The sequence below is a fragment of the Scomber scombrus genome, chromosome 17 (genome assembly GCF_963691925.1).
Source record: "Scomber scombrus chromosome 17, fScoSco1.1, whole genome shotgun sequence".
NCBI classification, from domain to species: domain Eukaryota; kingdom Metazoa; phylum Chordata; class Actinopteri; order Scombriformes; family Scombridae; genus Scomber; species Scomber scombrus.
This window is the reverse complement of record NC_084986.1, coordinates 24,523,839-24,549,716: the sequence shown is the minus strand read 5'-3', so window position 1 is coordinate 24,549,716 and position 25,878 is coordinate 24,523,839. Positions and strand designations below refer to the sequence as shown.

Sequence of the window (25,878 nt, the reverse complement as noted above, 5' to 3'; positions counted from 1 at the left end):
ACTGACTTCAACAGACAATTAGCACTGATCAGACTGTGTGTTAATTAACTAATCATATCTGTAGCAGCATAATGAAACCAATATTTTTTTTTTATATTATGTTTCTGTATTGATCTACATATTTTTACATTCATAACTTGGTATATGTGCAATCACTATTAAGAACTGCATCTTTATTTTGGAATACAAATGATTGTGTTTATATATATATATGTGAAGTGCAATAATACCAGAAATGATTAATAATTACAACTGGAAATAAAACCTGTTTTTCTTTGTCAGCTACACAGCACACTGACACATTGTTAAATGAAGCAGAAGAGGTTAAGAAGTGTCTCTTTGGTTATTCTCACCATTAAAAAGCAGCATTCGGCTCAACAAGCCCTATAAGATAGCCAGTGGTTAAAGGAGTAGTTTGACATTTTAGGAAATTTACTAATTTTCTTTTTTTGTCCCTAAAAGAAGATCAACAATGTTTGAAAACATTCCTAAACTGCATCCTAATCAAACAGAAATGGAAAATGCTGATGAAAAATAAGTCAAAATGGTTGTAAAAAATTGTTTATTCAATAATAGTAAGACTGCTGGTGGCAGTGGGTGATTTTAAACTATATACACAACGCACAATAATCAACATCTTCAAATCACAAACTACGCACAACACAATCCATTTCAAAGTCCATTTGTCTGCAAGTCCCACAGGGATAATTAAGACACCAGTAGCTGATGTCACATTTCAATTTTCACAACATTTTTCATAAAAGTTGTGACTGTAGTCCATAAATAAAAACATGCTATACACTTCTATTAAAAAAAAGCACAAATCTTACAGATATTATTACAGTATATTTCAAAACAGCTGTTTTTTTTTTTAATAACTGGATGTGTAAAAAACATTTTTTAGGGCACCAGTCTGCAGCAGATTTGACTTATTCTAGTCCTGAGATTCTGCTTACAAAAAAAACAAAAAAACAATAAAAGAGAAGTTAGTCATTTTTTTCCAACACCACTGTAGGATGCTTATCCTGCAGCTGCTTCAACATGACGTCAGTAACACCTGAAAAGGCTTTGTCTATTATTATTTTGACCTTACTGAGGGATTTCAGATTCTGACGGTTGCTGAACCTGACACATGTGTCTCTGATGTTCACACTGGCTGTTTTTCTCCACATCTCTGCCATGTCAACCTTCTTCGCCGGGGGATGATCGGATTTATTGGACTGTTCCAGGAATTTTAGGAAAGACATTTCAAATCCCATGGGTTTAAACGAGGCCAGAGGAGGAGTCTGTTTAGTCCCGTCGTCCTGCAGCACCGCAGGGCAGGAGGTGTCTGATTCGTAGTCCTTGCTGTAAACTACGTCTACCTTGGTCGTGCGTGGGATTTTCTTACGTTTTACAATATTGGGTATCAGTTTTCGTGGCCGCCCTCGTTTGCGTTTGAGCACCACAGAGCCGTCAGAGCTTTCGTCATTTAATAGTTTGCTGTCAAACAAAGCAGCAGGAATCCCCCCTGACGAGCTCCTTTTGCGTAGGACAGGTTTTGAGTATCCATATTCGCCTCCTTCCATGACGGTGTCTGCTGGGAGCTCGGTGTCCGACAGGTCTGAGGCATTGTCCGATTTGGAATCTTCGCTCCTGATGGAGCGGTACTTCTGCCTGGGGACTTTTTTACAGAATATAAAGTGACTCCTCTGCTGTTCCAGGTACTTCTCTGCAAGTCCGTGTCCCATGTAATGTTTTAAAATGCTTCGCTCTGATTTCATGACTGACTCGCAACCTTTGATCATACAGGGGTATTGTAGAGGGAAACTTTTAGTACACATGGAAGATGCTTCTACTTTAGATTTCAACGATGGTTTTCCATATTTAGTCCAGTGATTGTGTTTTGCCTTACTGACTCTTTTTGTGTACTTTGCCCTCTGTAGGATCTTTTTATTGCTCTCAATGTTTTCCTTCCCATTACTCGTCTTGGTGATTTGGTAATGCAAAGTGTTAGAATTCTGTTTCATCCCGTCCTCTTTCATCTGCTTCATCTGCTCTTTCCCTTCTTCTTTTATCAGTTGATTGTTGAGCTTAGGCTCGTAAAGCTCCTGATGCTTTTTCATGGCATGTCGGAGCAGGTTTGACTTTGTGGCGTATGAACGGTCACAACCTTCAATTTCACACTTGAACGAGCCATTTAATTGTTCGGGTTTGCCCAGCTTTATTTCTTTATGCCATTCTCTGACGTGACCAATATACTTCCAGAAGGCAGTGAAGGTCGATGTGCATCCTTGGTGGCTGCAGGCAAACTTGCCGAGTGTGATGCAAGACAAGAGCTTGCCAACGTTTTCCAGACTGAATTCATGGAGCTGAAGATAATGCTGCAAAAGGTTGGGAACCTCTTGGAAAACTCGGGAGCAGTCTTTGACTTGGCATCTGAATTCAGAAATTTGGGGCAACTCTGCGTCTGGTTCCTCGTCCTCTTGGTCCATGTCTTCGTCCAGTCCATCGCTGTGGTCCTGCTCTTTGTTCACCTCCAGTGCTGACAGGGCCGACTGGTGAACAGCCCTGTAGTGGAGGATCAGATTTTGCTGGATGGTGAAGGCTGCCACACAGCCTTGATGAACACAGCGATATGGTCTGTATGGACTCATGGAATTACCTGAGTTGGACTTCTTCTCTTTTGTCTTAACTATAGGCTGCCTGTTGATCATTGGTGGTTTGTCTGGAGATTGAGGTGTATTAGCACCGGAGGGGATGGGGAAAGCCTGGCTGGGAGGCGGTGACAAATGGGCTCTTACTTGATGATCACTTGCGTATTGAGTGGAAAGCTCGGGCAAATTTCTTTGGTGTCCATGTGACCACTGTTTGGTCACTGGTCCTGCTTGTACTGACTGAAAGGCTGACATGGAGGTCTGAGCCTCTCCTTGGTGGGTCAATGCTTGGTTGGGCATTGGAGTTGTTTGTAAGGGATGAATGACTGTGGAGCGACTGTCTTCTTGAAATTTCTGACTAGTCATGTCCATGTTAGTATGAGGTATAAATGTCTGTGGGGGGTATTCACGTTTTACTGCATCCTGGAGTGAATGCAGATGTGTTCTTCTCTCTATTGATGAATGAGCAGCTGTGGGGGTTTGAGCTTCAGACTGGTTTTTAGAAGTAGAAGCAGCAGCTTTGGCCAGCCTCCGCTGCGTATCTAGATCTGCAATTTCGTCAACTGTTAATTTGTGAGCTGACTGGTAGTGAGTGCGAAGGTTTGAGTTACGTGTGAACGTTTTGCAACATTTTTGACACTTGAAAGGAGCATATTGGCCATATCTTTTTTTAACCACATTTACCATGTCCTGTGTGTAATCGTGAGTTTTGGTTAGGTGTTTCCAAAGTGCTTCGCTCCCCATGGAGCTAAATGTACAGTTCTCATACTCACAAACAAACGGTTTGATAGAGGTCATTGTTGTCGGCATGCTATGTGAAACAACCTTTGCTGATAACGTCTGGCTGTTGATATTATTGTCTTTTTTTTGTATGGATGATGCTATCTGACCAGACATTTCTCTGACCAAGTCCAGCCTTTTGAATGCACTATCAATTTCTGTCATCCACTGTAGCTGACTGGCTGATAACTGAGTGGGCTCAAGGTCCGCATCAGTTGCCATAGTACCTATAGGACTCAGTACCTCCTGCTTTAATGTAGCGATTTCTCTGAAAGAAGTAAAGCTCTGTGTATTAAGTAGTTGTTCAATTTCACCAAAAGATCCAGGTACTATTGAAGAATTTTCTTGTTCTTGATTAGCTGGTTCACTCTTTACATGATGAGACATTTGATCAAGCCCATAATTTTTGGAAGGACTGCACATTGGGTCAAAAAACATTGGACTCTTTGCGTTGGCGTTAGTGTCCATGCTGCCTGAATGACATATGCTGTGTCTACGTTGAAAGTCTCCAGCTAAGATCTGCTCCCTCAGTCTCTTTTTAACATGTTGCTCAGTGGCCTTCCTTTGAGTCTCATCTTGCTTTGCGCTTGTCGTTGCTGGACTGAGCTGACTATCAGGCAACAGCGTTTGTTTCACTGGGTTCAAATCTGGATTTGGTGTCTGAATGGGCGTCTCGGAGTGATACCCTTCACCGAGGATGTCACCAGAAGTCCCGTGGTTTGAAGGAACGCTGTCATGAGCAGTAGCGGAAGGGTTTTCTGTGAGGATCTGAGAAAGAAGCGGATCAGAGAATTCACTTCCGCCATATGTGTCAACGCTCGGATGAGGGTAACATGCGATACTGTAAGAGCTGTCCTCTTGCTTTATCTGGACATTTTCTGTGTGCTGTATTACGGAGCTCCCTGGCAAACGCTCAGTGGCTCTATAGGGAACCCCGGGGTTAGGGTTCTGAAACATTGACTGGGGAGCAGGTGCCGGCACAAAAAGGTCGGCCATATTGGACTCGGCCATGATTTGTTTAAGAATGTCATCATTTGACTCACTGTTCCCATATTCTGGCAAATTATCTTGAGGATAATTATGAGTGGGGTACTCTTTTGCAGCCATTGAACCACTTGATACTGACTGATGAGGCTTCTCCTGATAGACTGCAGGAGGAGGATTATAAGACAGCTGTGGCTGCTGAGTGATGCCTACTGTCTGCTCTGAATTGAGGAGATCGAGAAATGATGAAGGCAGGTCTGTGTTCAGTTCAGACTCGTCGTACGGTTTGCAGATTGTACGCTTAGACAAATGGCCTCCGAGGGATTTGGGACAATTAAATTGTCTAAAACATCTGCAGCAAACAAATTTACCATCCCTCAGAATGGCAGGCCACTTTGTCCTTCTGTTTCTGCTGGTTCTCTTTTGAATTTCAGGATTGTTTTCAGTGATGACCGAGCCGTTCTGACGCTTGTCGATACTGCTTTTTTGGCACATGGTGTCATGATGCTGATAACTGGACTGCACATGCTTTTGCATTGTTTGTGTTTTATCTGGTTCTCGGGGACCAGGGACGTTCATGCTTTGCATCTGTGATGTATATGGCGGAAGAAGGTTTTCTGCTTGTTGAGATGCTTCCCTTTCCATGTACGAGGTCAAAACTGACTGGGACCTATTTTCCATATGTGAAGGCTGTATGGACTGTGCCTGTCCGTTCATCGTGGATCCCATCATAGAGCATGATGGGACACTGGTGGGAAGTGGCAGCACTGCACCGCTAGATTCCATTTGCGGCATCCCTTGCATGTTCGATGGATAGACTTGGGAAGAGCCAGAGTTTTCCATTTGATCACTTCTGGAGGCTGAGTGCCAATTTAGACCACCTGCAACCTGGGACTGTGTGTTTATCAGATTTGTATCACTTCCTAACTGAGAGACAACAATGGGATTTAAAACGTTTTCCATCAGGAGTGAAGCATTCTGGTTGGGTGCAGGTGCTGACTGATGGGAGGGTACGTTGTAATAGATAACATTCTTCCTCTGAGCTGCTGCATTACCTTGCTGGTTCTGAGGTGAAGTGATCAAACTAGGATTGACGACACATGGTTTTGACGGCGCTGGGGCATACGTTATCATGAGTTTAGTTCGGTTGAGTTTCCAGTGCTCGTAGAATTCTGGGTGAACTGCTTTCATGTGCTTGGTGACGCTTTTGTGGGAGCTGTAGTGCCTTGTGCATGTTTCCAAGGCGCAGTGAAATCGCTCTCGCTGGCCTGGAGGGGGACCTGTGCTGGTTGAGGAGGACACTGCATTCTCCGGTCTGTTCCCGGTGAGTGGCTGTGGGATGACGGTTGGGGGAAGTGGTTGTGACATTGCTGGTTCTAGGGAGTTCTGGGGCGGTGCCCCTGGGAACAGGTTGCTACTACACACCGTTCCTAGCTGTTCTGGCCGTGTTAAGTTGCAGTCAGAGTGGTAACCCATAGGTCCGGTATTTACATTACTAGAGAACATTTGTGGCTGTCCTTGTACTACATTTGTATTACAGTTATGTGTTATATTACTTAAATTAGCTTCAAATGGAGGTATTGCTTGACTCTGTTGAGGTGGTCTCATGTATTCAAAAGAATGACCATGTGAACCATCTCTGTGTCTATAAGAATCAGATAGGTGGGGATTGACGGGCTGAATGACAGAATGATTTGAACTCTGGCTCTGACTAGCAAAGAAATGCATATTTTCTGGTTCTTGTTTGACTCTGTACTGACCCATCGTCTCCACAGGTGACTGTGACGAATTCAACAAACTCTCAATGGATTCTGGCAGTCTTCTGTGATCTGGACTGACAGCCTTCTCAGTGTTACAGTTCTCTTGGTAACTCTCTTGTTTGATGGGAGTGGGACTGGAAAGCATTTGTTCGATGAGTGATGGGCCGGGCTTCATATTTGGCGAGGTCTGTTCGGTAGGTGGACTTTCTTCTTGAGTGGTGTGCTTCTCCTGGTGCAAATCAAGCTGCTCTTGTGTATGGAAAACTTTCCCACAGTCTGAAACTTTACAGGTGAACGTTTTATAATGATGGGCCTCGTGGTCGTACAGTTTGAAGGCCTCGTTGAAAATCACTCCGCAATTTGGAAACATGCACCTAGCTTTAAAGACGGGGTGTGTTTTCCTGTGTACGAGGAGTTCAGTGTTGGACAGGAAACTGGCCTTGCAGTTGAGCTGTATACAGATGTAAGGCTTTACACCGCAGTGGACCTGCAAATGATCGTTAAGATGGGTGACGTTGATAAATTGGCGGCGGCAGTACTGGCACACGACTTTCTTTCTCTGCATTTCGAGGAAATTTGTGGCTTCCTCATTGTCCCCGTGAGCTTTAACGTGTGCTATTAGGTTTTTGAAATATTTGAAGCTCCTTCTGCATTTCCCAACAGGGCACACATTGTTCTCAAAACTCTCCATCAGACTACGAGCAACTCTGGCCTGAGCGTTATGAGGCAACCCCCCGTTACGCCCTTGTGAATCACCATTTTCATAAACTTTATTTTCAGTCTTGGATTTTAAGGCTGCGATAACAGGGGCAGCTGTTTTAGGATTTGTTAACTTCTTGCTTGTTTTCATTGCACTCAGCCTTTCTTTGCACGACTGTTTAACGTGGGATTTTACATGAGGGATCAATGAGTCTTTTGAGGTAAAAGTTTGAGCACATATTGGGCAGCTGTACACTCCGCCGCTCAGATGAGTCTGTGCGTGACGTACAATCCTGTGGCCCAGAAACTCTTTGTCACACAGCATACAGTACTGCATGTACGCCTGCCAGTTTCTGAACCTAGCAGAGATGAAACCCTTTTCTCTCAGCTTCTTCATCTCTCTATTTTTCTGTCTCTTGTCTGTTATGTCGTTCAGTTCATAGGTGCCGCTCACTAAGTGTTCTGGGTCCTTAAACCCTCCCTGACTGAGGATATCGTCCTCTTCTTCGGGGTCCTCAGTGTCATTCAGTAAGTCAATGGATGAAACTATTGAAGCCTCTTCACCCATTAGTGCTAGACAATGACGCTTCAGTGTTTTCCAGTCCCAGAACTCCGGGTCAAAAGGCCACTGGGTTTTAAAAACCAGCAGGAGCTCACAGTGCAGTGAGTTGGGAACAGGCATGTTCGCCTCGTCCAGCTTTTGATCTGGTTCATTGTAGAGAGTTTCCACAGCGTAGTAAGAATCCACTGTGGGCTCCAGGAGAAACTCCGTCAGCTGGCAGGCTCGCTTCACTTCCAGGTCAGTGGGAAGCAAGCAGGAAATTGTTTTACACACAGTAGCTTTGGTGTTTCCATCATTTGCTTCCATCCGCAGAGCCCTGATGCACATTTCAACGCACGTGTGCAATCCAACGCTGTCAATCTAGGAAAAAGAGGAAGATAAATCATTTAAGTGGCTTAACACATAGAACACAAAATCCACACAATAAAACACTGTTGCACTTTTTATATCCTAACAAATGTGCAGGTTCACGCAGCACATCGTCTAAAAGGTGGCTATAAAACATTTGCAGGTCAGTTGGAGTCAAATTCATGTTGTTCAAAACGGTCATAGAATATTCTGAAAGCATTCCTGCTGCATTGTCCATGTCTTTGGCATCCATTTGTGGGGTCATTATGTTCCAAATATTTAAGAAATACACTACTGTGCCTTGAGATTTTTAGGTTTTTGGTGAAAAGTACCTAAAAATTCAACATTGTGCAAGTGATCAGTGAAAAGGTGATTATGTTGCAATTGTAGACACTTTTTTAAGTCACAAGTTTTAAATCATGAGGCCACCCTTCAAGTTAACAGACACTGAGTATTTGATTTAAACATTATGAATGTGGGTAAATGCAGCCTAAAAACTATGTAGGAAGTTTGATAACACATGACAGCTGCAGGTTGAAGAGGGATGACAATTTCTGCTTTTCGGCGTATGCACTGAACCAGCTGACTGTTTACTGACCTCCGACTGGATGACCTTGATGAGGAACAGGATGTGGTACACCGTTTTAGAGAGTAAGGACATCTGGCGGCATCTGTCGAGGAAGGCCTGCTCTGACGGCTCCAAACGCTTCAGCAGCTTGCTCCAAAACAGAGTGAGCTCCCTGGTTTGAACACAGAGAAATCAGTCAGTATTTATTTATTCAAGCAAATCTCACACACACTAGGGTTGGGCCAACACAAACATTTAAAAAACAGTTTTATATTAAAATGCATACTATGCAGGAATTCCTAAAAAACAAAACAATGTATAGACTCATATCAGAGTAATCCCTCTATCATTAGCAGGTGTGAGGTCAGGACTCTGCTCTCTTTCTCTGGGTCATGGATGAATAAAGAGCTGCAGGTCTGTGAGCTGCTGACTGTGGGTGGGGCTGAGCTACACACACAGAGCCACAACAAGATAAAGCTCTGCATTGACACAAAATCCAGCAGAAGTATGGATGTCCTAAATAGTACTTTACAATGTAACTGCTCTGAAACAATCAGTATATTTTATTGATCTGATTCACTGCTTTATTCTTTATTCTTCTTTATTCTCTCTATGGTGTCAGTCTGGTGGAGGAGGGACCAACTCTCATTGCTGTGTGTTTACGAATATCAACCAACAAACATACATAGTATAGCACTGACAGGTAATACCAGATTTTACCACTAGGCGTCACACTTGACTCAGATACTCTTGAGTTGAACATAATGGGAGCCAATGAATCATAATGTGGTTTAGTTATTATTGTTGCAGCCCATCAAGCTCCAGTAACACCAGCAGACACTTCCTGCTCAGCTCTACCAAAATATACAGAAACACATTTTCTATGGCCTAATTTAAAGACTTTTAAGGACCTGGAGGCACCCTGTTATTCCACTTTTTATGTACTTTATGTATGTATGTGTGTATGTATGTAAATAGTTGTAAAGAGCACTGTCAATGAAATAAATGTATTAAATAAACAATTACTTTATTGTCCATTTTCTCTCTGCAGCTTCACCACACCAACCTGACTGTACTGAGACTAAATCATCTCAACTCAAAGCTCCACTTTTTTCACACAAAAAACTCCAACCTTGGGCCAACAACCAACTGACAGAGATGCAGTAAAAGATGTTATTCAGTCTGTAATGTAGCCGTAATAAGAAACCAAACTTTGATGTAGCTTAATAAAAAACCGAGATTTAGCACTGTTGTTCTGTCCTGTAAAAACATGAAACTTCACTTTACTAGACAATTCAGACAAACTAGTGTGTCACCTACAATTATTAGATTTCACCTGTGAGACCAACATTTATCTTCCAAAAGGAATTATAACATATTTAAATGCTGCAGTCTGATGTTTCATTTGGACTGAACATACATGAGGTGAGTTGGGTCATTAGGGATCCATCCATTGCATTAATTCAGGCCTTCAAAATGTGACAGCCTTGGTTGCATCACTGTGATGCATTCAGTCTTCAAATGCAGCCCCTAAACTGACACACAGCTACTGTATTTTTATTTCTCACAACAACTATTACAGTACAACTATACTTTTCTTCTTGTGCTCAGGTGCTGAGTGCAGTCACAATGTTTGATTGTTAAACTGGAAACACCACATGGCACGGCTATGCTAATGATGCAGGCTGGTAAAATTAATGACCATGGCATCACTTTGTATATGCAGGTTGTTCTCAAAACACAAGCTGCTCTCAGACTGCTGGAAGACGTGAACCGCCTGGTCGGTTTATCCAGGTCATCGTGAGATCTGCACCGTTAGCCTGGGTCAGCCTAACTCCTCTAGCTCCTTCTTTGGTGTCCAGCTGGGTGGACAGCAGCAGCTGGTCCTGTCAGTGGAGCCTCCGTGTGAGGTGCTAACACATCTCATCATGTCACATACCGGTTCAGTCAGTTAGCACAAAAATCATACCGGTTTAAGCTCGTACACCGGATTGAAAAAAACAAACAAACTGAGCCAAACTTCACACTGTTATTGATAAAAGTACCTACAGGCCCTGTGCCTTAAAGCACTTGGGTGGCTCTTTCATACCATCAGCCATCAGACTGTACAACACCACAGCTCCCACTCCCACTAAAAAGACTGAGGCTGTCCTTACTGTTTATTCCCAGGAACATTGCATATTATTTTACAGATTGTCGACTGTAGATAGTATTCAGAGATAGATTTCTGTCTATAGTATTCTATTTCATTTTAAGAATACAAGAATACTGTTGTGCCAATTTTGAATTTCCCCCTAGGGGATCAATAAAGTTTCCCCTTACCCTTACCGTACCTTATTAAACATCAACCAAAATGAACATTTAAGTACTGCTTACACATTAATGCATCAATATTAACCACTGATACAGACCATGTGTATGAGTACTTTTCATGTTTTACTTGCACATTCTATCACTCAACTTTTTGCTGCCTAAATGTGAATTATATGAGAACTACATTCACTACTGCTCTGATAAAGGAAGGATAAATGAACAGCAGTAAAACTACATACTGATTTATTTAAAGTGATTGATTGTGTGCTCTGTTGGACTGAATAAACATTATGACACCAAACAAAATCAAGTACACATACATACATATTTACGAGTGTGATGAAAATGTAGTTGTGTGTACTACTTTGTGAATTACTCTGTTATCAGATCACATGGGTCCTCACTACTCAGACAGGTAAATGTTATGTAAATCAAACAGGGTGGCTTATGTTTCCTTACCAAGCACAGTATGTGTCTCCCTGGAGAAGCTGTCGGGTGAGGAAGGCTGAACACAAGCTGAAAGCTGCCCTCTCATCTCCGTCTGACTCCAGGTTGCAGATCATCTCTAAAGCATCGCGGCAGTCCACCTTTGACAGCTGTAAATAACATTTTTAAAAAAGTTTGTGGTGGACGTGCACATCCAGAAAAGACGAATAGAGCAGGTGCTGGACCAAAATAACAAATGAAAAACAAGAGGAAAGTGAATGTGTTTATTTGGATATCACCAGCGTGACTTAGTCTAAAGAAGATTATTTTGCTTGAAACATCACGCTGGGAATATCCAAATAATGACCTGCATTGGGAGCTGCAGTGTGCAGACATGTTCTTGTTTTTCAACTGTAAACAGATGACATGTAGGTGACTTTCACTACACAAAAGTATACACTGCTACTTCTACTACTACAAAGCTGAGGAAACACCCAAGAGTTGAAATTCATCATTCAATATTTTTAAGAAGGTAGCCGATACTGTTCTAAATGCCTCCAACAATGCTGAGTTTATCTAAAACTGTTGAAAGTAGTCTGCCATCTTCTGGATGAAGACCTAATTACAGCAAAAAGGATAAAAACCTCTTCATCTTCTGTGTGTTAAACACATAAAAACTGTACAATCAACTATTAGTTCTTTTCCGCCACAGGAACTTGAGCTGTAACCTGGAGCTTCAAAAAACTCAGTGTGCAAGAACCTGTAAAATCAAGGTTCTACCTGGTTCTACTATGTTTAACAATCAACAAGATATTGTATATACATCACTGAAAAGATGTGGTTTATATGCACTGTTTGGTAGGCGAGTGTGGTGAGTAGGAGGTGGACAGAATGGAGCGAAAACAGTACACAAGAATGGAACCAGACCAGCAGAATCTGTGATAATGGCTAAACCTTGAAGGACCGCTTGCTGTAAATTAAAGTATGAAGAACTGTTCAGTTCTACTATCATGTGTTTTGCAGCACTGAGTCAGGGTGTGTGTGAGTGTGTGACTTTGGGACAGACAGCTGCTGACTGCCCAGAGCTCTGGACCAGTGAGCTGGAGCAGAGGAACAACTATAAGCTACAAAATGTTATTAAAAAATGTATTATGTTCCTGTAGTGGAAAAGCCCTAAAAGAAAGCAGGACTCACCTCTTCCATCAGCTGATCCTGTTCTGAGGTAGCACAGAGGCAGACGAGGTACATCTGTTTGAAAGGGGCCTTGTCTTGGAAGGCAGGGGACTCGGAGCATGTCTTTGCCAGCAGTGCAGCCTTCCCCAGCTTGTTTTCCTTCATCAGCTGCTTCACTCTCATCCCCAACAGGATCGGTCCCTCCTGCGCCAGGAACTTCTCAACTGAAAACCAGAGGACCAAAAAACAACTCAATCAATTTGACATGTGACCACAAAAAAAACAATAACCAAAAACGACGATCTAAATTTGCTGCATTGCCACGCCCATCAGTTATAACAGACACAGACTTTTCATCTCCAAGGTCTTAAGATGACACTGAGTAAATGTGAGGTTGGTTGTGTTAAATCTCTAGGAGGAGTCTGTTAAAGTATGAGGTGTACAAATGGCAAAAACAGTGCCAAAATTGCAAATTTGAATCAAAATAGCCAGTTTCCTGTTGGACTTAGGGTATGGCTCAAAGAGACGTTTTTGTGCCTCTTTACATGATATATGCCCATACTGAATTTTGTTTGCCTAAATCAATCTGGAGATAGGGGCTTCAAATGTTAAGCTGTCCTAGGGGCTGCTGTAGAGCCATTTTGCCCCGCCCATTTCCACAACCTATAAAATATCTAACTTTTAACCACTTCTGGCACATGTGTAGAGTTTCAAGTCAGTTTGAACACATTAAGGCCCTCAAAAATGCGTTTTCAAGCCCTAAAAAAGCCACTAAAACTTGTGCCGGGACTCACCTTGTTCCGCTTGCATGTTCTCATTGGACAGAAGACCTTGTAATACCCTGTCGGACCAAACGGCGTCGTACTGGCACAAAGCAGCCAGCAGAGACAGCTGAGTGATTCCATTCTCCTGAAGCTTACTGTGGGCAAACTGCACACAACACAAAGACCACATCACAGAGAAAATATAACACGTCTGACTCCATTTAGTCAAAAAATTTGAGTTGCAAATGAAGCTTAAAGACATTTTTAGTGCATATGACAGCCACTTTAGAAGTATTTGCTTACTTGAATCAGAGGATCTAACAACATGGAAATTGTGACAGAAGAGGTATTTTAATGTATTCACTTTTTTAAGGGATGTGTTTGCATTCTGTCGTGTGTGTGTGTGTGTGTGTGTGTTCACCCTACCTGGATCGATGACTTGAAATCTTCCCATAAGCCATCTGGAACATTCTCCTTCAGCGAGAGCAGAAGCTCTACAAAACTCCTGCATGACAAACAACAAACATGACACAGATCTTTACCGGCATTTAAACAACAGTGTCCCATAAAAGCACTCATTTCACTTACTGGGTTGCACTCAGCATAGTTATTAAGGGGGTGAAACTAGAGCTGGGCGATAAAACAATAACAACAATTACCTTGATGTAATTTTCCTCAATAGAAATATAACAAATGTTGGATAAATGTGTGTAATATAATTAAGGTGAGAGGCTGGGTCGGCTCACTCTTTCTAACTACAGCAGCCCATGATTGGATTTCCATGCTGCAGAGCTGTGAGCCTCGCCTCCATCACAGCAAATAAACTACATCCATAAAGGAGGCAGAGAGAGAGAGAGAGAGAGAGAGGGGGAATCCATCTCTAGCTGCTGAACTGAATTAACTAGCAGATCTGAATCGCTTGTAAACAACTGTGGGATTAGTGAGAATGACTAAAAGAGAAAGAGAGCTATAAGTATTTTCACCATAAGTAGTTTAGGGATAAATGCACAGAAGGCTGTAATGAAGAAAACGGTTAAATTGGCTGGTTTTAGAGCAGCAGAAACTAGCATTAGCCTGCATATAAGGCATACAGGAACCGCAGTAAAGTGCTCTGGTTGATCAGATTTTTTTTTTAAATGGTACTTACAGTGAGAGCCTCTCAACCACATGGGGAACATTTTCACACTGCAGGGAGAGGTAAGGAGAGGCCTGGGCGTAACTCAGCAGGGCGACTATGTACACTTCCACCAGTGGTAAAGGCTCTTCCTCTATCCTCCAACGGCCTGCGTACTCCAGCAGCGTCTGCAGAAAGGGAACAGCAGTCACAGTCACTCACAATGTAGCAATACACGGTGACAATGTTTGCTCTAACAACCTCTACCAGCAGAGGAAGTCAGGAACTGAAACAGAAAATCCAAGACAAGGCATCACGAGCACTTATAAGGTAGAAAAAAAAACATGTTCTTTAGTTGTATAATTATTTTTACCCCTGCCAAACCCCATTCTGGCTACATGACCATTTGAATAAATGATAACAATACAAGTATCTTTTTCCTCCAGGAGAGTACTGTTCAAGTGTATTTAAGAATTTGACCTTTAAACAGCCTGAGTCTGTTTTTATTCTTGTGTTTAATGATTGGGATTATTTTAAACAGTCAGCCTTGTTTTCATAGTTTAATCCAACATTACCAACATTGTTATTTATTTGAACTGTGTTGTCTGACCACTTGCCCCAATGCAATCTGTTGTATTACTGAGTCTGTGCCTCAGGTTACTGAAATGTTACCAACACCTGTAAAAATGATGGGCAACCATGAAGTAAAGATCCAAGTTCTAAATATAGGTTTGACTGACTCTGCTGCAGCTGTAAAAATGTAAAAAAAAAAAGGATCAGGATCAGAGGCAGAAAACCTCCCTGCTTCTATAAGTAAACAACATTCTGCACGATTCAAAGACGAGTTTACCTTCCTGGTTTAACATACCAAAAAAAAAAAAAAATGCTATCAAACCTCCCTTCAAACTGATTCATTCTTCTGAGAAAAGCAACTCCTACCACCGCATAAATTAGAAGTGTCCATGCTGACCTTGATCAGAGAGAGAAATGCACCCTTATCAAGCTGAATACCTGCAGAGGAGAGCGAGCCTGAGGAGAAGGGACCCGAGCCAAGAGCAAATACTGCTCCGTTTACACAGCGCGCCCTCTGCTTCTCAGATGACTTAACTTAAGCCTACACGCTCATGATCTTCCGCCCACACCATCTCACCCTGAGCACTGACTCTACTGCCTCTTAAAACACTATACAACCCAAAAAAAGTGACTAAACATTCGATTTTAGGCTACTTGAAATGATAAAAGAACATTTATTTACATTCAGATGACTTATTATTTAGAACATTTGCATATAAAAGAGGGTTTCATGTTTTTGGTGGATGTACTCATACACTGATGCTAACTTTTGTGCAAACCTTGCTCAATATATTAATGGTGAGGCAAGCCAAGGCAGCTGTATTTATACAGTGTGTTTCATACACAGGGGAAACTCAATGCAATCTAAATATCAGGGGATGATTAAACAGTAAAAGTGGAAAAAAAGAAAACCAGATAATAATAAAAAGAAAAGTACAGAAAAATAGAAAGAAGGAAAGGTAGAAAGAAAACAAAAAGCTAGACTACACTGCAGCATAAAATAATGATTTGCTTTAAAATGATGAAAAGAACATAGTGCAAATGAGAGAATACAATTTAAAGTGCTTTAAAAGAGCACATGGAAAGATGATTTGATGTGTTTTTACTCAAGTGAAACTCTGGAGGCTTCTCCTCATGTCAACATATTTGACTCAGTTGTCACATGTCAGGCACTTTTGGATTTTGGACTCTGTGTCTCTTGCTTCAGAGGACATGGCTCTGTCCACTGTGTTGGAAAATTGACTGATGGAACTATCGGCAGACAGCAGCCTGAAGCTCACACAAGTTGGCGTTGCTTCATTCTGGATACTAGCTGCCAGTAAACATCCTCTGTGTCCAAACATGCAGATTTCTGTTTATGAGAGTCACTTTTCCCATTGTGACTGTAACCGAATCAAAAGGGAAAGGAACAAAGTAAACGACTCCGAATGCTCTCTGTGTGTCAGCCTTTCACACATCTCACCGTGACTCGATCTCATTATTTTACAGGAACGAGCCGAGCCGTCTCGCCGAGGGTAAGCAGAGTGTTTATTTTGGTCGTTACAGCTGACAGTGGCGTAACTCATATTTACAGCCCAGATTATTCTTTCTCCGACATGTTTTTTTCTCATTTATGTGGCAACAGGGTTTTCAGGATTTGGTTTAGGGCTTGAAGTTACTAAAGCTTGAGGAGCCCTGTATTAGACCAACTTATCGGACCATAAGAAATGTGGGAGAGAACCACAGCTGCCTCTGTTGATAAGAAGTTTTAGGTAAACCTGACATTTGAAGTGAATTGTATGACAGAAAGGCACTTTGGCTTTGTAATTCCTGAGATTTGTGTCATTTTAACGTGTAATTAACTTATTACTGAGTTCCTAGATACTGAGGATGTGTTTTATGCAAATAAATTCATCCTATAAAAACAAACTAAGGTCATATCATGTCAATGGGTCAAACTGTCATAGTAGTATATAATCTTAAAGGGATATTTTCCTGTACTGGTCTGTTTGTGGATGACACAGGTACTAAAAAAAATCAAGCTTCTCCATTTTTTCTCACAGCTGCTTACAGTTAAGGTGATATACTCCTGCTCAACTGGTGACTGCATTTACTAATATTTAAATCTATATAATAAAAAGAATTGCATGGCTGCTATTTGCACATTAGGATTTGCCAAACTGAACTTAGTCAAAACTGAATAGAAACCCACTGACATTTTTTCCAATGGGGTAACAAGCATGTATTTCTCTTTAATTATACCTACATGGTCTACATTTGTTTACATGACTCTTTAAACCTGAGATGCTACCTAAATAATAGCTGCTGGCATTTTTACTGCACGTCTTTTTTTCCTCATTCCTCTTCACTTTAAAGTCATGTCTCAGAACTCAGCTGAGGTGTTATTGAAGCTTTAGGGTAGGAAATTTGAATCATGGATTTATATGATTTGAATCACTCAAGTAACAGTTACAGCCTCAGTGCAACTCTTTTGTTACTGTTGAACATCTGTTAGCACCTAATAATAAAAATGAAGGGAAAACCCTGAATGTGATACTTAGTTGTGCACAGTCAAGCATCTGATCCTCCAGGATGAAGCCGGAACAAACAATGAGTGTTGAGTTCTCCCTCGACATCAGTGGAGCTGCGCTGTCACTGTCAAACTCAGGATGAAAAAACATCTCCTGATGAATAAAAAGCTGTGCCTTCAGTTAAATGAAACGACCCCCTGGAGCTCTCAGTGTTGTATTGACTATGATTGGGCTGCTGTGACACCATTTGATCAGTCTGCCTCTGGGTAAATCTTCTAGGATGTAACATTAAGTTTTAGCTCTGACTGGCAGGCTGGAGACCAGTCGTCTGCTGTTGTTTAATGAAGTTCACGTAATGCTTATTATATTTTAACCATTTATAATTATATAACAAAATAAAAATATAACTTCTGAAATCAGTCACATATATACTGTTCATTACAGACACATTAAACTTGTACAAATGAAATGGATTTCTCTAAAAACAAGTAGCACACCTACACTATTCATGTAAAATAGTAATAATTAGAGCTGGGTGGTGTACTTCATTTTAAGGTATACTGGTACCGATTCATATTATGGTTACAGGTGTGAATCTTTGGGTATGTCACAATTTGATTATTGGGATGTCTGACTGGATTCAGAATGGGTCCTCTATTGAATGAATAGAGAGGGTGCACTATTTTCAGTATACTAAAGTACACTAAACCCTAACCCTAACCCGGCTGTGTGTGTTGGTCGGCTGCTCTTATTTGTTAGTGCTGGAGTCTGCTGCTTCACACTCATCTCACTGGGGTTATTATTATTAAGCCATTAAATCACTACAATGTTTGCAACCGCTGCCCCTTTGAAAATGAAATACAAGTGGTTCATTTTCTACTACTACCCCTCATGGAACAGGATATAGGATGACAGAACTTCAAATTTCCTTTTTTATTCATAAAACAAACAAAAAAAAACACCTCTTTGGCAAGGGTGTATTGTGTGTTGTTTTTTTGTTTATCTGAATCCAATCAGACACCCATGAGTGCAAATTCTAGTAACAGAAATAAGTATTGACAAAAATGTACATGCCATGATTGCCATTACCAGTACTGATTGAATAGAATTGGAAGCTTTATTTTAATGTTGTTGATCTGCAAACTTGTGAACACCTGACTTTTTCTTCACAGCTTGCAAGTTATGAGATAAAACTAAATCATTAAGCATGGTCTGTGATTGCCTTACAGCAAAATAAACCACACTTGTTTGGCTGACTCATATTTGGGAGTATGTCATTATGTCATCTATCACACTTTCTAACCTGGGCCTCTTTGAAATGGTTGAACAGGTTGACATATCTGGGTGTTGTGGTGACTCAGCTACGTGATCATATCAATGTCATATTTCCCCTCTATGTGTTTGCTTTGTCAACAAGCTGTGAACAGTCAGCGGGAGCGCTGGTTCCTGCAGCCAGGCCTGTCGCTCTGTCACCCATGAAAGCTGCAGCGTGCATGAGAGAGAAAGAAAAAACCACAGTTGGCACGCCTCACTGTGCCTACACACGCACACGCATGCACGCACACACATGCAACTAATAGCAAATACCTCTCTCGTCAAAAACACGCTCATTCTTAAAAGTCTTCCTAGAATATGGAGAAATGTCCGCTCCTCTAACGAAGGGATGAATTTTTGTAATATCTTTACCAAACAAGGTGATCTAAACTCAACATATTTTCAAACAAAAGAAGCACAATTAATTTGATTATAAAGTAAAATTAAAAAGGTACGTATATAGGTATATTACTGTTAATCCCTACATTCTGTTCATATTCTGACTCATAATCAGTCTCTACTCTAATTCACATGTATTAATTCCCCCCTCACTCATTAATACATGTTCGATTAATCCTCCCTAATCATTATTTTATGGTCCAGGAGAATATTTGATAGAATATGAAGAATTCAACACGTTTGAATGCTGATAAAAAAACATTTGCATGCACAAATATAAAAAAACTATGCATTTTAATTTCATTTTTGTATATTCTTGGTCACATTAGGAACGCTCCAGCTAATGAAAACATGTATTGGGTGTTTTTACAGCTCTCAAGTGTGAAAATGGGTCAAATTTGACCCTGAACTGTATGTAAGGGTTAATAATGGTGATTGCAATTACTGCAAAGTAAAGTGACCTTTTCTATATGTGCACACATTAATGAGCGTACATGTGAGAAATGTGTTAAAATGCAGAGTCAAGTAGGCTGCACTGTCATTTCTATGCTGAAGTACATGAAATACATTCAGTTATAGAACTCAAGTAGGCTTTAGTGTGAATGTGTTCATACATTTGCCAAATGTGACAGACTTTTAGTTTGGATATCTTCACTTGAGCATAACTGCTGTGTGTGTGGAGTATCTGGAGCAAATCGACCGTATCAAGAAATGTGTGATGAGCTGTCATCTGCTCGTGGTGAAAGTGAAAAATGTCCACCGCAAACTCACGCAGCTGTTGCTATGTTCCACAGTAACTCACACAGCTACTACGCCCACTATTTACAAAGCATATCGCTATTTATCTAAATCAGCTGAGGAGGATGAACGTGGCTTGTCACATAGGTCGGGAAACGGTCGCTCTACTGCTAAAGGTTAATTATCACTGGGAATTATTCTGCAGTGACTGTGTTGTAGTTTTGCTGCTAACACCATGTCATGTGTCATGTTGCTTACATTAAGCCACTGAGACATAAATCCATGTGTGGGACCTGCATTGGACTCATTGCTGTGAGGCAGCTGTTACCCTGCTTCTTACTGGAGACTCTACTGTCATCAAAACTAGCCAGCCTCTAATTCATGTAGAACCCTGGTTGGGAGGAAAGGTTGTAAAGGAGGGTCACATAAACCTCTATTGTGTCAAAGCTTTCTAGTGTTTGTAGATGGGTCTAGTTATGGCTGGGCCACGTGGTCCTCACTCTACATGTGAAATTCTTGCCCATTAAATAGTTGTCATCTATGTTGGAGCTTTATATTTTATGAAGACACTGACTGACAGTGGATGCAATTATATTTTTCACACTGATCAATCTGTTCTAACGTCAAAGTTAAAACAAACCTCTACAAATATAAAATGACCTACATGTTTACAATGTTAAATGACTCCCTGTCAAGCTGTATCACAATGATGAAATAATGTTGTAAACTATCCACAAGATTTGTTCATACTTCCTGAATATTGTCAATTTGTTTTTAGTTTCACATTCAAGATTGTGGGTGACCAGTGTAATCAAAAAATTCACTGAGTCACTGCGGTAAGGAAATAAAACATAAAAGTGTGAATGAGGGGGGTGGGGGGGGGGGGGGGAATTATTCTTTTAGATGCTGTTAGATGCTTTCTGTGAATGAGCCTTTAAAATCCAGGTAAACACAAAGCACAAACCACAGAGACTTTTTAGAGACCTCCTACAATAAACAGTAGTAGGGGTGTAAAGACACATCGATTCAATCATCCACGAGCCAATGGCATAGACGCAACATGAAGACATCAATCAGACAAACATCCCCTGGCATGTCGGTCTCCGCCCAAGCCCACCTCCACACAAAATGTAAAGGATAAATGTACTTAGTCTTCTGATCACTCAAAGTGCTTTTACACTACATGTCACATTCACACACATTCATACACTGATGGCAGGGGCTACCACACAGGGTGCCAACCTGCTCATTAGGAGGAAACTAACCATTCACGTTCATTCATACACTGTGCAGCCATCGGGGGCAATTTGGGGTTAAGTATCTTGCCCAAAGACACATCGAATTGAACTGATCATCTGATTGGTGGACGACCCACTCTACCTCTTGAGCGACAGCCGGCCCTAAATGCAAATGCAAGCGACACCATGGCAAGAGCCACGAAACTAAACCACAACTCTAAAAGTGTGAAAAGTATCACTGCTGTGATTTCACATGTCAGCAGCCAGCAACACTTCCACAGCCAGACTAGAGACGAGCCTAGCATCAAATGCTTCAGACAGACTATAAGCTATAAAGCACACAGAAAGACCTGATATGCACTGGTGTTACACGTCTTTTGGTCAAAGTGAGGTGGGTCGTTTTGAAAGAGAAGCAAAAATCCTGTTTTAATGTTTAAAAACAGAAACTTAATCTTCTTTCAGTTTTATTTTACAAGATTTGAAAATTGTATAGCTCAACATATCAAAATGTGGCACTTTATAGTGAGCAGGTCTATTTTTATTATAAAAGAATATTGTTTTTGGGTTTAAATGTGTGGTTGAGCTCAGAAATAAAAATGTTAAATGATATTTTAGTTGCTTTTTGTGATTTGATATGATTGCATGTGACTGTTAAATCAGCTGTGATATCTCATATCGATGACTGCCTCATGAATTGAATTGAAATTGTATCGTGGCAGATTTGTGATATTTGCAAACATCAAATGGTTGTTCATTGAATCGATATATCGTATTGTAAAGAAACTTTGATTTACACTCCTACAGAGTAGTGCTTGGAGGAGAAAACAGAAGCAGGAGAAAGGCTTCCCAAATGCTGAGTTGCAAGTCAAGTGCTACATGTGACTGGAGGAAAATCACACTCCTCCTAAACGTCCATGATTCATATAATCAAACTGAAACACCCTGAGCTGAATGTCAGTTGAATTGCTATATTTTTTTTTATTTCCGTCCCAATGTAATGCAGGTGACAGCATGACAGCCTGTAAACTTTTACACAGTGTTGTCTCTAAATGACCTAAATACACTCACTGTGATGGAAACAGAGAATGGTGGAAGCATGACTCTGACACTCCCAGCTCTGGTGTTGAAGGCAGGGAGGTCAGCTTAAATAATACTGAGCCAGATGCAAACAACCTCCTTTACTGTCCAGTGTGATGGACTATCAGCTGACAGCGCTGTCAGCAGCCGGTGTGGACAGATGCTCTGTGCTGTGCTAGAATTTCAGGCTGGCTGTGCACTTTTTGAAATAGAATTTAATGCTTTTTAAGACCTGAACAAAGAAAATGTAATACCAGGGCTGAGCATCATGTTTGAAATCAACATGTTAGTAGGGAAGTTATTTTTCTGAATAATTCTGTATCTCCATATAACAACCATATGTAAAAAAAAATCACATAATATAATCAAATACACTACAAACTGCATCCTACTGTTACACTTTACTTTACTTTAGATAAAGCTCTATTAAATAAAGAATTTCAATTTAAAATTTCAGTTACAATTTTGCTTGAATTGTTCATTTTGACTGTTCTGGTCTTTCTTGCATCCACAGAGTCCACTGTGGTTAATTGTCCCCCTCAGACGCCAACCTGCTATCACCTACCATCTGTAAACTCTGAATTTCACACTATAACACATATTAACATTACAGTATATCTACCTTTCATTCACTTTAACTGTCCATTGAGTCTATAAACTATAGCTCAGTGGTCGCCAAATTAAAAGCCTGCTCTTCTGTTTCCGCTCTGCACCACAGACATTATTATCCAGATTGTAGGAACTATCAGAAATAATAAACCCTGACCGACTGTCCTCAGCTGAGCGTCATCTGTACTGTTTTATGTACTTCTTTAATCCTGTTACCTTCATCAGAGCAGAAGGCCTATGGAGAACCAATGGAAAAATTACCAGAGAAAGATAAAGTAAGGCCTGGAGTGAGTCGCCACTCAACACAAATGATGCCAGGTCACATTAACCAGAGAGCTGAACACATAATAAAATAGCAGGCTGCATTTCCAAACACCTGCAAATCAGAAGGTTGCTCCACAAAAATGATCACCTCTGTGACCTTTTAAGTCCTCTTCTCCTCCTGTCTTACTTGGAACAGCTCCTTTACTCAGTCTTAACGGTTATTACTCCAAGATTATTGGAGTCCAGCAGAGAGACTTGTGCTCCCTCTGGCAGAAACATGTAATCCAGAAAGCAAAAGACAGCCTGATCACATCCTCTCTAGTGATTTCACTTTCACACCCTTGGGGCGGCGCTACATAGGTCCTCTGAGGAAAACAAATCACTGCTCTCATTCCTTTATTCCTTCTGCTACCAGGCTGTTAAATATTGTCTACAGTCATTTTAAATAGGTGCTTTTTCCTCAATGAATGTCCTTAACTCAGGTATATTATCACTAAACATCAGTATTACTTATTTACTTTTGTATATAATGCTACTATTATTTACTATATATTTTTTTCTACTATTGTTTTTTTACTGCTTTTGTACTTATGTATTATTCTTTATTCTTTTGATTGACATTTTTTTGCTGCTGCAATATTGTAAATGTCCTTATTGTGGGACTAACAAAGGAATATCTTATATTAATATGAACACCTTATTTGTTTCTTAACCAAAATAGTTGATTTATATCATCTTTTACTTACTCAAGTAATTATTACCTATTAATGCTTTGAATGTCTACTTTGCTTGCCTGATTCTTGTGTGAGTCAGTATGCACTGGCCACACACAGTGTCAATCATGCACATCTGTTCTTATCTGTTGTCTCTGACACCGCCCACTACACCTGTCACTTTGTGTGTGTGTGTGTGTATGTTTTTGTTTCTGTTTAGTAGAAGGTGTGGGTACACTGTAAAAACTCAATTGCCCTCTGGAATAAATCAAGTCATTTGACAGTGAATCTACTCAGCAGGTGTCCAGATTTTTTGTAGACGAATTTATTCCAAGAATTACGACCAATCGGATTGATAAGAAGCTTAGAGAATGCTTCGCTATAAATTACATAAATTAGGGTGTCTTAAGCCCTCTACATGACCCCTACTCTTTGTGGCACGCTGCCATAGAGCAGAGCAGTCTTTCTCTTCTGCAGACAGTGGATACATTTCATTGAGCTACACACTTCTGCATGGAGCAAATCCACCCTCCCTGCACATCCTGCTTGCACACACAACCCCCATCGACACAAATCGATCTTTAGCCACTGAAATGTGCACACCGCTGAGTAACAAGCGACGAAAAAGACCACAAAGGCAGGGACCTGGCATTTAAACTGGACTGTTATTGTATGCAACTGTGGTGCAAAACGACGTGCCCGATCTGCAAAAACAGCGTACGTTCCAGTCTGCACGTACACACACACACACGAAAAGCACAGCGGGAAAATCCTTTAAAATCATCCCATTATTATCAACTGGCGTGTTATTCCAAGCAGCGTAGCTCATTTTAACGGTGAGTTACACTACGCTGCAAAACAATAGCTACACAGCTGATCCTGCTTGTTTTACTAGAATGAGAGCTAATTAATAATTAATCAGCGTCACCATCACTGACAATTACTGTGATTACCATCATCACGTGCACGCGCATGCAGCCAAACATACAAGGCTAAAAAGCTAACGTTAAAGCTAACTGCAGATAGAGCTGGGAGGCTGATATGCTAACGTATAACTTTGAATTGACACCCATTTTTAATCATTTTAAAAACAGGCTGATATCGGTCTGTTGCAACCAGTCTACCAATAACAACTAGACACACGTCCTAGCATATTATATCACCAGTAACATAAAGGTGAACTAACTTAACTCCTGCAGACATAGCTAGCGTGTGCTAGCTGCTAACTGAGCTAGTCATATCAGTGGTCAGTCGGGAGTTGTATTTGGTTGTTAAAGGTCTACGACAATTCAACCGTTGGCTCGAGTTTAACCACTGCACTGGCTTCTACTCTTTTATGGACAGAGGGCGAAACACTGACAACAAATTAAACACCCGTTTAAGCATGCCTCGTCTTTGGAATCAAGTGTTTTCCCTGGATTATCAGGAACGTACCGTTATCTGTGTGCTAGCTGGCTAGCTTTGTGGAGAACTATGTGAGGACGGCAACTCACCCTGCAGAGCTCCTGGCAGTAGTCAGAGGAGGACTGGACTGGGGACTCTTCACTCTCTCGAACCACGATTTCATGCAGTTCTTGTAACCGTTGTCTGAGCTCCCGTATCGTTTCAGTCATTCCGTTCTCAGGACAGCGGTCCTGTTCGGCCTCCTCGTCCGCCATCTTCACACCCAGCTCCGGCGCGTAGCACTATCGCGTAGCTACGTACGCAGCGACGACCGGTGGTGTTATTCTCCGTAGTCTTTCGTTGTTTATCGGCAGTTGCCAAACAGTTTTTTAAGCTCCTTACTGCCACCTTCCGGATTGGAATGTGTATTAAAACTGTTACAATATACTTAACTGTCCTATTCATTTCTGTTTTCATTCAACATTTCTTTAATACAGCGTGTCATGTTATTCCTTTGGAGTGTAATTTTCTCTCTTTTTGATCAATCAATCAAACTTTTTTAGTAGAGCAGCTTTCATACAGGCTAGTGTGGAGTTCAAACTGCTTTACAGCAGATTGACAAGCTGATAATTAGACAGAACAAGTGAACATAAAGAAAAGGAATACAAATAAAAGAGAGAACAAAAATAAAATTAAAAGCCAGAGACCAGTGTAGGCAAGAGAAAATAAGGTTGGTAGAATGTTTAGAAAATGTAAGTAAAATAAATAAATAAATAGAAATAAGACAGAATAAGGTTAATTAAAGGTGAGCATAAAAACTACATTAAAATAGATTAAAAAGACAAAACAAAAGTAAAATAAAAGTGATGACCTTTAGAATAAAAGCTAGACTAAAATTAGATTAAAAAGAGATTAAAAGGACAAAGGAAACAT

The 25,878-nt window shown here is 40.9% G+C and overlaps 1 protein-coding gene across 1 annotated transcript; it reads right to left on the bottom strand.

Annotated features, from left to right (window-relative positions):
* Window positions 1-545: 545 nt before the first annotated feature.
* On the bottom strand, window positions 546-25,224 carry znf292b (zinc finger protein 292b). The gene is made up of 8 exons (XM_062437401.1): window positions 25,056-25,224; window positions 14,161-14,315; window positions 13,440-13,518; window positions 13,044-13,179; window positions 12,271-12,473; window positions 11,110-11,246; window positions 8,368-8,509; window positions 546-7,781 (listed from the first exon to the last, which is right to left on the bottom strand). The coding sequence occupies exons 1-8, from the start codon at window positions 25,218-25,220 to the stop codon at window positions 987-989; spliced, it is 7,812 nt and encodes a 2,603-aa protein (XP_062293385.1). The 5' UTR covers window positions 25,221-25,224; the 3' UTR covers window positions 546-986.
* Window positions 25,225-25,878: the final 654 nt, after the last annotated feature.

Bases quoted from the DNA above. Each gene is read 5' to 3' on its own strand.
- znf292b (XM_062437401.1), bottom strand. From the start codon at position 25,220: ATGGCGGACGAGGAGGCCGAACAGGACCGCTGTCCTGAGAACGGAATG. The intron at 12,474-13,043 runs GTGAGTCCCGGC...TCTGGTTTTCAG, and splicing joins GAACATGCAAGCGGAACAAG to TTGAGAAGTTCCTGGCGCAG. The intron at 11,247-12,270 runs GTGAGTCCTGCT...TGTTATTTACAG, and splicing joins AGGATCAGCTGATGGAAGAG to CTGTCAAAGGTGGACTGCCG.